The following is a 12,711-nucleotide window of genomic DNA, read 5'->3' as shown; positions in this document are numbered from 1 at the left end:
ATTTTGGAGAAAATTCAATTAATATGACATTTTAACTGAGTCCTGTATCTTTTATTTACCCTGAGTTTTTATTTAAATATATTATAAATTGCTGTTCACTCCCAGTGTTTTTGATTATTTGTAGGATTCAGGCAAATTATTTTGTACATTTTCATACATCACACTAACCTTGGGTTTCCCAAACTGTATATTTATTTTTAAATCGAATATTTCAAATAACATTTTTTATAACATGATGAACTTTGCAAGTAAGTACCTTTCCTCCTATTCCTAATGTAACGCATTGTGCAGCAATGAATGTAAGTTATTGGAACCTCTACTTGCAAAGTTCATCACAACCTGAAGCAGCTGTATTACAACAGGATCATTAGAGTTGGGAATTTATGGAAACTATACATCAAGAGAAAAAATGTTATTTGAAATAACATTGCCCCTATCTGCCATATGGACGCAACCTAAATGCCAAATCAGACCAAGCGACGGGAGCAGCTATTGTCTGGTTTAGATGTGCTGTGTTTTGAGTATAATTAAGACTACACTGAACATAAGTTAAATGTAAACAAGCTCTCAGCGACATTAGAAAAAAATATCCCACATTTAATACTGGAGCATATTTACAGCACAATCCTCGTCCCTGAAATATGAGGGTCAAAAATACAAAAGCAGAATAATCATTAAAAAATCGTAATTGTGGTAAAATGTGCAATTAATTGTGATATTGATTTGCGCTTATTGCCCAGCCCTAGGTTTTGCTCTATTTGTTGTTTAAGTGGCAGTACTTAAGGTGGAACTGACTACAAATTCAGGGGAATATTGGTCACCAACAGAGAGCCAGGGGAGAGAGTGTTTAACTAATTTATCTTTGTTTATTGTCTTCCAGGACAGAAGAACATCTCTTTGGATACATTCTCTGGCTCCTGTTATTCAAGAAAGTTCCAGTTTTTTTTTCCACAGGTGCATCAAGAAACATTTCCAAGTGGAATTTAACACAATGTTGAGATCAGGAGGGATTAAATGTGAGGATATGGAGATTAAATGTGAGGATATGGAGGACAGAAGCTCCAGTTCTCAGGAAGCATCCTTGGATACTCCCCACACTCACACATCCAACAGGAAATCTAAGACAAGTGAAAACAAACGGAAAACTTATGACTGTGGAGAGTGTGGAAAGAGTTTTACTAAACAGGGTAGTCTCAAAACACACCAGCGCATTCACACAGGAGAGAAACCGTATCACTGTTCAGAGTGTGGGATGAGTTTTCCTTACCAGAATAGTCTCAAAAAACACCAGCACATTCACACAGGAGAGAAACCGTATCACTGTTCAGAGTGTGGGATGAGTTTTCCTTACAAGACTAGTCTCAAAACACATCAGCGCATTCACACAGGAGAGAAACCGTATCACTGTTCAGAGTGTGGGATGAGTTTTCCTTACCAGAATAGTCTCAAAACACACCAGCGCATTCACACAGGAGAGAAACCGTATCACTGTTCAGAGTGTGGGAGGAGTTTTGCTGAACTGGGTACTCTCAAAACACATCAGCGCATTCACACAGGAGAGAAACCATATCACTGTTCAGAGTGTGGGAAGAGTTTTGCTGTACAGGGTAGTCTCAAAACACACCAGCGCATTCACACAGGAGAGAAACCGTATCACTGTTCAGAGTGTGGGAAGAGTTTTGCTGTACAGAGTAGTCTCCAAAAACACCAGCGCATTCACACAGGAGAGAAACCGTATCACTGTTCAGAGTGTGGGGAGAGTTTTACTGAACAGGGTAATCTCAAAACACACCAGCGCATTCACACAGGAGAGAAACCGTATCACTGTTCAGAGTGTGGGAAGAGTTTTACTCACCAGCTTAGTCTCAAAACACATCAGCGCATTCACACAGGAGAGAAACCGTATCACTGTTCAGAGTGTGGGAAGAGTTTTACTGAACAGGGTCATCTCCAAAGACACCAGCGCATTCACACAGGAGAGAAACCGTATCACTGTTCAGAGTGTGGGAAGAGTTTTAGTCATCAGAGCTCTGTCCAGAAACATCACTGCGTTCACCCAGAACCAGAAAGGTTAGCACTGAGTGAGGGATTACCTTCAGAGATTGGGGTTTAATTATTGTATTGGGCCAAATTCAATGTAAAAAATATCCTTAAAGCTGAATTGTGTAGTGCTTGGGAATTTGGAGACGTCTGATTGAACTGTGTGATACCAGATGCTACGGACTGTTTATGGAACTTTTATTTTTATTTTCAAGATGTGACCTCAGAATTAATTATTACAGCTCCTAATTCCCCTCTCATTCACACTGTCGTTGTATTTCACGGTGCTCCAAATAGAGACAATACAACTCCGCATTGAGCTTCTACTGCCAGTCTGCCCCCCATCATCACCATTCCTCCCTATTTCTGGGGCTGGACTGTATACCCTTGGAAGGGGAAAGATCAGTGTTGGTGGAGCTATTAGTCTCATGGAGCCCAGGAGTCACGGGGCTGTGCTACCAGGACCTCAGCACACATCCAGACAGACTGTTTTCCTCATTCTGATCACCATGAAGGGCATGCCTGCTTATCACTGCAGCAAGACAAGTGTGCCGTGGAAAAGCATTTATTATAAGTTCAAAACCAGTTGAATTATAATGATTTGGTCCATTTTCATATTGCATCTAAGTCTATAGTAGAGTCACTCAGGTGATATTACAGTGTTCTGAGTACAAACATTATAATTATGTGTATCTTACTCTAAAGATTCCCATCCTATGATCTTCAGATGACTCTCTGGACTTTCACTGAAAATGAACAAGAAGGATGGTATTCCCAGAATCCTCAGCAGTATCACATGACCACCTCCACTTATCTGAGATCTTTTCACTGCTCCAAATCTCCTGAATATCAATCACCCCTGTTTCTCCTTCATGCTCATTAGACAGTGTATTTAAATACAGTGTTGGTTAAGATTGTTTAAGAGTATTGCCTTATCTGTGCATCCAGAGCTTTTCTATTGTTTCTATTTTTCTCTTTGGTTTTGTCCTTTGACTTGACTTGTCCTCAGACTTTCATGTTTATGCTTTTAGTTTGCCCTCTGTAGGATATTAAACTGTTTTTTTTTAATCCACAGACGTCACTCGAGTTATCTTTTGATATTATGACAAATTACTCTTTTTAAAATTTTTTTAAATCTTTTTAAAGGACACAACTTGCTTGTTTGTTACTTTATTTCTTTATTTATTGATATTCACAAGCATCACTGTTCTCTCTTTTGTAAACAATAGAAGACATTTTAATGAAAATCATGAAATTAAATATTTTTTAAATATAAAGTAAGGAATTGAATATAAATATAAGTAATAATATTGTAGATACCACAGTGGAAGAAGTCACATGTTTTTGAGACATTGTTATAATACAAATTATAATTTTCATAGAGCATGGGTTTGGGAGTGGATTAGGAGCTCCATAGCACCCCCAAGGGCAGACAATTGTCTGGATGAAGCTGATCTGATATTTGTTCATTGATCTCATCTCCAAACAAATATAACTGAGTTTTATCATAAAGCAGTATATTTAAATGCATATTTGACATGTCTAGAATGCTGGAAGACTCATAGAAATTTGCAGACTCATCATTATTAGCACATAGAGGTGCTGGTCATAAAATTAAAATATCATGAAAAAGTTGATTTATCTCAGTAATTCCATTCAAAATGTGAAAGTTGTATATTATATGCATTTATTACACACAGACTGATATTTCAACTGTTTATTTCTTTTAATTTGATGATTATAACTGACAACTAATGAAAAACCCAAATTCAGTATCTCAGAAAATTAGAATATTACTTAAGTCTAATACAAAAAAAAAAAGTATTTTTAGAAATGCTGGCCAACTGAAAAGTATGAGCAAGTACAGCCCTCAATACTTAGTTGGGGCTTCTTTTGCCTGAATTACTGCAGCAATGCAGTGTGGCATGGAGTTGATCAGTCTGTGGCACTGCTCAGGTGTTATGAGAGCCCAGGTTGCTCTGATAATGGCCTTCAGCTCTTCTGCATTGTTGGGTCTGGCGTATTGCTTCTTCCTCTTCACTGTACCCTATAGATTTTCTATGGGGTTATGGTCAGGCGAGTTTGCTCACCAATTAAGAACAGGGATACCATGGTCCTTAAACCAGGTTCTGGTAGATTTGGCATTGTGTGCAGGTAGCAAGTCGTTGGAAACTGTTGGAAAATGAAATCTGCATCTCCAAAAAGTTGGTCAGCAGCAGGAAGCATGAAGTGCTCTAAAACTTTCTGGTAGATGGCTGTGTTACGACCTGGTCTAGGGCAGACCGCAACACAAAAAATGAAATAACAGACAGTGTGATGAGTGCAAAAAAACTACAACTTAGAACAGTTTTGTGAAATGTATTAAGGTGATTGATACAGTTTAGTGACAAGAAAATTGACTTCAGGAGTGACCCAGGCCAAAACAACAAACAAACCCCACACTAACTTTATTTAGCCGTATGTGTAACTCAAACCAGCGATTAATGCGATGGTCTCTCATACTTCAGGGTTTCTCTTTGTTTATCTGTCACAAGCAGGGTGTAGATAATGTTGTTGCAGATGCTCTGTCTAGGTGTTAATGTTCTGTTCCTTGTATTTGTGGGAGGGGGTGTTACGCTGCGCTGTGTATGTGTGTGTTTTCTCTCTCTCTCACTATCTCTGTAAATGTATAGGTTCTGCAATCTGTTCCAGTCCATGTTTGTTCACCCGTCTAGAGTTCATTCCATGTTCCAGTCCGTGTGTTTGTTCATCGTCCTGACTCCGGTCCACCATCCAGTCCATGTGTTGTCTGTCATCACTTCGTCTACGTCATCTCGGCGGGAGTCATAAATACGTGTCTGTGTACGCTGTTAGGAAGCTTTTGTTTTGTGCTGTAATTTGTATTGTGTATATTGAATTCTGTTTGCCTGGTTTTGACTTTGATCCATTCCTATTTCGACTACGAGTTTGTTTTTGCCCTTTTGAATACTGATGCTAGAGATATCTTTTGTAAATTATTGTAACACTGTGTATATATTTCACCAGAGTAGGGTTGGCTGCCGCTTGTTTTGGGAGTGGGTTTTGTGTGTGTTTTTGTTGATAGACAGGGAGGAAGGTAAGGTGTTGTCTTTTGTTTCCTTTTGTTTACACTTAGGTAAGTTAGAGTTGTTTGTGGGTCAGTTAGGAGGGGTGTTTGTTTGTTGTTTTTGTCGGCTAAAGGCCATCCTGAAGTTCACTGGTGTTTGGTTTCATTGTACATATCACATTTACAATATATATTCTATTCATTATTCATTCAGTGTTTCCGTTTGTGTCCTTTTTGTTTCACCATTTACATCTGTTACAGTTATTCTCTTCACATATATTAATTTCAACACATCCCTCATTCTGTTACGGCTCAACCCTAGACTGGGTCGTAACAGCTGTTATGGGCATGGATGTTCTCTCCAGTCCTGGGTTCCTGAGTGACTGCATGCCGGATGCCGGAATCTGGGTCCATGGTTTGGCTTCAACCATCGGCTATAAAAGAGAGGGTTACGTCACACACGGGAGGAATGCTTCCTCACTCGACTGTTTACATTTTGTGCTGTTGAAATCGCTTAGTGTTGAATTGTTAATTGTTTAATGTTTTTTGTGAGTGTTGCCTGTCTGTAATTGTACATATTTGTAATCGTATACCAGTTGTAGGGAGTGACTGCCGTTTTTGTTTTGGGAACTGGGGTTTGTCTCTGTTTATACACAGCAAGGGAGTAAGGTTAGGACATTGTCTTTGTTTTTGTTGTCTTGCACAGGATAGTTAGTGTACCTAAAAGTAGTTAGTGGATTGTGGTCAGTGTAAATGGTGACTGGAACAGAACTATTACCAATATATACTTCAAAGTGTTGAAGTGCTAATAATAAGGCGAGTGTCTCTTTCTCTATGGTGCTGTACATTAACTGATGTTTTAAAAACTTCTTAGAAAAGAAGGAAACCGGATGGTCAATGTGATCTTCACCTTGTAAGAGGACAGCACCCGCTCCAGTATCACTTGCGTCTACCTCTAATTTAAAAGGCTTATTAAAGTCAGGTGCTGCAAGCACAGGGGCATTACTAAGCAGCAGCTTCACAGCGTCAAAAGCTGTCTGACACTCAGAGGACCAAACAAAAGAGACATTCTGTTTCAGAAGATTGGTAAGCGGTAACACTAAAACAGAGAAATTTTTACAAAAACATCTATAATATCCAGCCATACCTAAGAAACGTCTTAGTTCACGCCTTGTCTTAGGAACTGGGAAAGCATTAATGGCTTGCACCTTGGCATCTAATGGCTTCACTTGACCCTGACCTACTATTTTCCCAAGGTAAGAAACAACTCCTCTACCAAATTCACATTTTTCTAAATTCAGAACAAGAGAAGCATTATGTAGACGAGTGAAAACTGATTCTAAAATTTCCAGGTGCTGGTCCCATGTGTCAGTATATACCACAACATCATCTAGGTAAGCTGCACAGTTAGGTACATCAGCCAATACACAATTCATTAATCTCTGAAAAGTAGCAGGTGCATTTCGGAGTCCAAAGGCCATGACTATGTATTGCATAAAAGTATCTGGAGTGACGAAGGCAGAAATCTCTGAAGCACGAGAGGTAAGTGGCACTTGCCAATAACCTTTTAGTAAATCAAGTTTTGTTACAAACTTTGCAGAACCAACTTGATCAAAACAATCCTCCATGCGGGGCAGAGGAAAAGAATCAGGCTTAGTGACTGCATTAACCTTTCTGAAGTCAGTACAGAAACGGTAAGTACCATCTGGCTTAGGTACCAACAAACAAGGGAAGGACCAAGGGCTAGAGCTGGGTATGGCAAGACCATTTTTAAACAGATACTGTGTTTCTTGTTTTAAGATAGCACGCTTAGCTGGATTCACACGATAGGGGTGTTGTTTAATGGGACCATGATCGCCAACATCAATGTCATGTTCAATTACAGAGGTACATGAGGGAACATCAGAAAACAAAGAAAGATATTTGTAAATAATGGTCTTAATATCTGCCTGGATATCAGAAGGTAAGTGAGCTATTTTATTATCTAAGTGTAGAAGAGCTTCTGAATTGGGCAAACGGGCACATGGGAGACTATAGCGGCCTATGTGTAGTTCATCAGATTCAGGAGAATACTCAGTGGGAGACACATTTGCCACAGAGGCAACTACGGAGGAAGAAGACAGATGAGGGGCACGAGAGAGGTAAGGCTTTAAAAGGTTAATGTGGCAAACACGAGTTTTCCTTTTTCTATCCGGAGTCATAATTACATAATTTGTGTCACTTAATTTTTCTTTCACTTCATAGGGACCAGCAAAACGAGTGTGTAGGGAGGAGCCTACCACAGGCAGCAAAACTAAAACCTGGTCACCCACCTGAAAAGAACGGTGCACTGCATCTCTGTCATAGCGCTCTTTCATTTTATTTTGGGAGGACTCTAAAGCACGTCTGGCAACATCATGAGCTAACCTCATGCGCTTTCTAAGGGAACAAACATACTCTAGGACAGGCTTGGCATGTGTATGCGAACTGGGAGACAACCACTGCTCTTGCAAGGCCTTTAATGGACCTCTTATCACATGGCCAAACACTAGCTCAGCAGGACTAAACCCAGTGGACTCCTGCACAGCGTCTCTAACTGCATATAAAAGGAGTGGAACCCCCTCATCCCAATCCTTACCAACCTCAAGACAGAAAGTCCTTAACATGTTTTTAAGAGTTTGGTGGAAACGTTCAAGTGCGCCCTGTGACTCTGGGTGATATGCACTAGACACCTGATGTTTAATGTTAAGCTCTTTCATTACCTGAGAAAATAGCCGAGACATAAAATTGGAACCCTGGTCAGACTGTATCACCTTAGGTAAACCAAACGTAGTACAAAACTTAATCAAAGCCTTAACAATAACTTTTGAATGTAAAGATCGGATGGGAACAGCCTCTGGAAATTTAGTAGCAGCACACATTAAAGTAAGTAAATAACTGTTCCCTGAGCGAGATTTTGGCAAAGGGCCCACACAGTCAATCAGCAGACGTTCGAACGGTTCACATGTTATCTGTATGGGGTGAAGTGGGGCAGGCTGAATAATCTGGTTAGGTTTCCCCACGAGCTGACATGTATGGCAGGTGCGACAGAACTGGGTAACATCTGATTTTACTGTGGGCCAAAAGAAATACCTAAGAACACGCTGATACGTTTTACGAATGCCGAGATGTCCAGAACAGGGATGGTCATGAGCTAGGGACAAAACTTGAGATCTAAAGGGCTGGGGAACAACTATTTGACACACATCAGCACAACCATCCAACGAAGAAGGGGGAGACCATTTTCTCATTAAGACATCATTGTCAACAATATAGGGACTAAAGGGTTTATCAGGACATACATCAAGTGCAGAATCAAAACAGCGTTTAATCGTGGGATCTGACTTCTGAGCAGCAGCAAGCTTCGTACGAGTAATTCGCGTATCGGTGTAATTAATGTTACAAATATCTGTCCCTTTATCACCACTAGTCGTAACAGAAGCATCACAGAATGGGTCATCTTTACTTAAAAAGGAGTCTGATAACCCTACTACATCCTCAAACTTTCTCTTTTGAGCCCGAGTGAGAACACAGGATGTAAAAACAGATGAGTTCTCTACAGCAGAGAGGGGTTCAGAAACCACCTCAGGTAGTGTAAACAATTTATCACCAGCCAGGTCATTACCTAAAATAAACGATACTCCATTTACTGGAAGTTGTGAACGAACTGCAACTTTAACGACACCCGAAAACTCAGGCGTTACCAAATAAACTCTGTGGAGCGGCACACGGACAACTCCTAACTCAATCCCTTGGATTAAAACGTCACTACCACAATAACTAGAGTCAGAAAAAGGTAAAACACTGTCTAAAATAAGAGACTGTGCAGCACCAGTGTCTCTTAAAATCTGAATAGACTGTTTATCTCCCGTATCACCAAAAGAAACAAATCCAGAAAATGTAAACGGTTTAAACAGTGCTTCTACCGAGGGTTGTTCAGACGAACTGTCACTATCAGGGGTCTTATGTAACGAACCAACAGCGTTAACTTTCTTTGGGGCTAAATTGCGGGCTTCTTTACGTTTTAAAACGGGACAAGCAGCAATTAAATGACCAACAGCATGGCAATAGAAACATTCTCTATTTTCAGAAACATTAGATTGAGAGAAGCTAACGGCAGGTTGTGAAGTGGGGGTGCGGTGAGACATGTCACGCTGAGAACTCGGGACAAAGTTTGTTTTATGTGTGAGAACGAATTCATCAGACAAAGTAGCTGCAACAGACAGATTAGTGACTTTTTGTTCATTGAGGTACACTACAATTTTATCAGGAAGATTGTTTTTAAAATCCTCCAGGAGCACCAACTCCTTAAACTGCTCGAATGTCGTGACATCACTAGCCACACACCATCGATCAAACAACAGAGACTTTTCTCTGGCAAATTCCACATACGTCTGGCTGGGGGTTTTTGTAAGATGTCTAAAATTCTGCCTGTATGCTTCTGGAACTAATTCATACGCCCGAAGAATCGTACTTTTCACAACGTCATAATCCAAGCTCTGCTCCAGCGAGAGAGACGAACAAACCTCCTGACCCTTGCCCACTAACTTACACTGGAGCAGCAGAGACCACAAGCCTTTAGGCCAACTAAGAGTGGTAGCGATCCGCTCAAAAATCGGAAAATAGGCGTCCACCTCATTTTCCCTGAAAGCAGGAACCAGACCGATCTGCCGACTCACATCAAAATCCGCGCTGTACTTACGGCCGATGAGCGAGCTGGAGAGCGGGGCTTGGGAACCGGTGGCGTGGCCGGTGCCTGAACGCTATCAGGAGCAGGAAAGTGCGCCGTGGGAGAGGCCGCACTGCGAGGGAGAGGGACAGGCTTATAATCCCCCAGACTCATTAGTTTTAATGCAAGCTCCTTCTCAGCTTCAACTTGCACTGCCTTAAACCGGAGTAACTCTGCCTCACGCTCCTGAATCTTTATTTCCAGCTCTAGCTCTTTAAGCCGTATGGCCAAGCGCGGATCTAACACAGGAGAGAGGGAAACACCGGGATCTATGCGCGGCAGAAACTCAGAGTCGTCCACGGCCTCTGCTGCGTCCGTACTCCGAGCTGGACTCAAAGCAACACCCGGAGAACCCCCCCTCTCAGGCAAAATTCCCCTGCTAATTAACTGGGCCTCCAATGCCTCCTTAATCTCCCGTTTTGGAGCAGAGCGAGGAACTCTAACAGAAAATAAATCCGCTATCAAAAGCAGATCGACAACACGACATGTATCAAACACCTCCAAAGTGGGGCAAAGAGCAAACGTGGACAAATCAAAACTAGCCATCCTCACCCCCCCACAAAAAAGAAAACCACCAGCCAGAAAAAACAACAAAAAACAACCAGAAAATGAAAATAGGACGAGCCCCCAAATTCTGTTACGACCCAGTCTAGGGTTGAGCCGTAACAGAATGAGGGATGTGTTGAAATTAATATATGTGAAGAGAATAACTGTAACAGATGTAAATGGTGAAACAAAAAGGACACAAATGGAAACACAGAATGAATAATGAATAGAATATATATTGTAAATGTGATATGTACAATGAAACCAAACACCAGTGAACTTCAGGATGGCCTTTAGCCGACAAAAACAACAAACAAACACCCCTCCTAACTGACCCACAAACAACTCTAACTTACCTAAGTGTAAACAAAAGGAAACAAAAGACAACACCTTACCTTCCTCCCTGTCTATCCACAAAAACACACACAAAACCCACTCCCAAAACAAACGGCAGCCAACCCTACTCTGGTGAAATATATACACAGTGTTACAATAATTTACAAAAGATATCTCTAGCATCAGTATTCAAAAGTCGAAATAGTCGAAATAGGAATGGATCAAAGTCAAAACCAGGCAAACAGAATTCAATATACACAATACAAATTACAGCACAAAACAAAAGCTTCCTAACATCGTACACAGACACGTATTTATGACTCCCGCCGAGATGACGTAGACGAAGTGATGACAGACAACACATGGACTGGATGGTGGACCGGAGTCAGGACGATGAACAAACACACGAACTGGAACATGGAATGAACTCTAGACGGGTGAACAAACATGGACTGGAACAGATTGCAGAACCTATACATTTACAGAGATAGTGAGAGAGAGAGAAAACACACACATACACAGCACAGCGTAACACAGCTGTGTTGACCTTGGAACTCAGAAAACACAGTGGACCAACACCAGCAGATGACATGGCTCCCCAAACCATCACTGACTGAGGAAACTTTAAAATGGACCTCAAGCAACATAGATTCTGTGCCTCTCCTTTCTTCCTCCAGACTCTGGGAGCTTGATTTCCAAAGGAAATGCAAAATTTACTTTCATCAGAGAACATAACTTTGGACCACTCAGCAGCAGTCCAGTCCTTTTTGTCTTTAGCCCAGGGGCGAGATGCTTCTCTTGTTCAAGAGTGGTTCGACACAAGGAATGCAACCCATGAAACCCATGTCTTGCATACATCTGTATGCAAGAACTGACTCCAGATGCAGTCCAGTCTTTGTGAATCTCCCACACATTTTTGAATGGGTTTTGTTTCACAGTCCTCTCCAGAGTGTGGTTATCCCTATTGCTTGTACACTTTGTTCTACCACATTTTTTCCTTCCCTTTGCCACTCTCTATTAATGAGCTTGGACACAGAGCTCTGTGAACAGCCAGCCTCTTTACAATGACCTTTTGTGTCTTGACCTGCTTGTGTAAGGTGTCAGTGGTCATCTTTAGGACAACTGTCAGCAGTCTTCCCCATAAGTGTGTAGCCTACAGAACTAGACTGAGAAACCATTTAATGGTCTTTGCCGGTGTTTTGAGTTAATTAGTTGATTAGAGCGTGGCACCTGTGGGAGAGGTAGTAATCCGGGTCTGGTGCATTGTGGATCGGGTGGCGGTCGGGTTTGGGGGCCCTGGCGTTCTGATCCTCGGTTACTGAAACTGGCTTTTGGAACATGGAACGTAACCTCTCTGGTGGGAAAAGAGCCTGAGCTGGTGCGCGAGGTTGAGAGGTACCGGCTAGATATAGTTGGGCTCACCTCGACACACAGTATGGGCTCTGGAACCAATCTCATTGAGAGAGGCTGGATGCTCTTTCACTCTGGAGTTGCCCAGGGTGAGAGGCGTAAGGCAGGTGTGGGCTTACTCATAGCCCCCCGGCTTAGCGCCTGTACGTTGGGGTTTACCCCAGTGGACGAGAGGGTAATTTCCCTGCGCCTTCAGGTTGGGGAAAGGGCTCTGACTGTTGTTTGTGCTTATGCACCGAACAGCAGTTCAGAGCACCATGCATTCTTGGGGACCCTAGTGGGAGTGCTGGAGAACACTCATTCTGGGTACTCCATGGTTCCGCTCACGTGGGTAATGACAATGAGACCTGGAGGGGCGTGATTGGGAGGAACGGCCCCGCTAATCTGAACCCGAGTGGTGTTCAGTTATTGGATTTCTGTGCTCGTCACAGTTTGTCCATTACGAACACCATGTTCGAACATAAGGTTGTCCACAAGTACACCTGGCATCAGGACACCCTAGGCTGCATTTCGATGATCGACTTTATAGTCGTATCATCTGACCTGCGGCCATATGTTCTGGACACTC

The 12,711-nt window shown here is 41.9% G+C and overlaps 1 protein-coding gene across 1 annotated transcript in view; it reads left to right on the top strand.

The window, feature by feature from the left end:
* The window catches only part of LOC136694219 (zinc finger protein 850-like), a 517,486-nt gene that overhangs the window by 18,235 nt on the left and 486,540 nt on the right, over positions 1–12,711 (top strand). Inside the window, exon 2 of the mRNA XM_066667613.1 lies at positions 881–2,032. Coding sequence (XP_066523710.1) covers positions 992–2,032 — 1,041 coding nt within the window. The 5' untranslated portion in view covers positions 881–991. The remainder of the gene's footprint in view (positions 1–880; positions 2,033–12,711) is intronic.

Source organism: Hoplias malabaricus, chromosome 4, assembly GCF_029633855.1.
Source record: "Hoplias malabaricus isolate fHopMal1 chromosome 4, fHopMal1.hap1, whole genome shotgun sequence".
In the NCBI taxonomy this organism is placed as follows: Eukaryota; Metazoa; Chordata; class Actinopteri; order Characiformes; family Erythrinidae; genus Hoplias; species Hoplias malabaricus.
The sequence above is the reverse complement of the archived record's forward strand: the minus strand, read 5'-3'. Positions and strand labels throughout refer to the sequence as shown.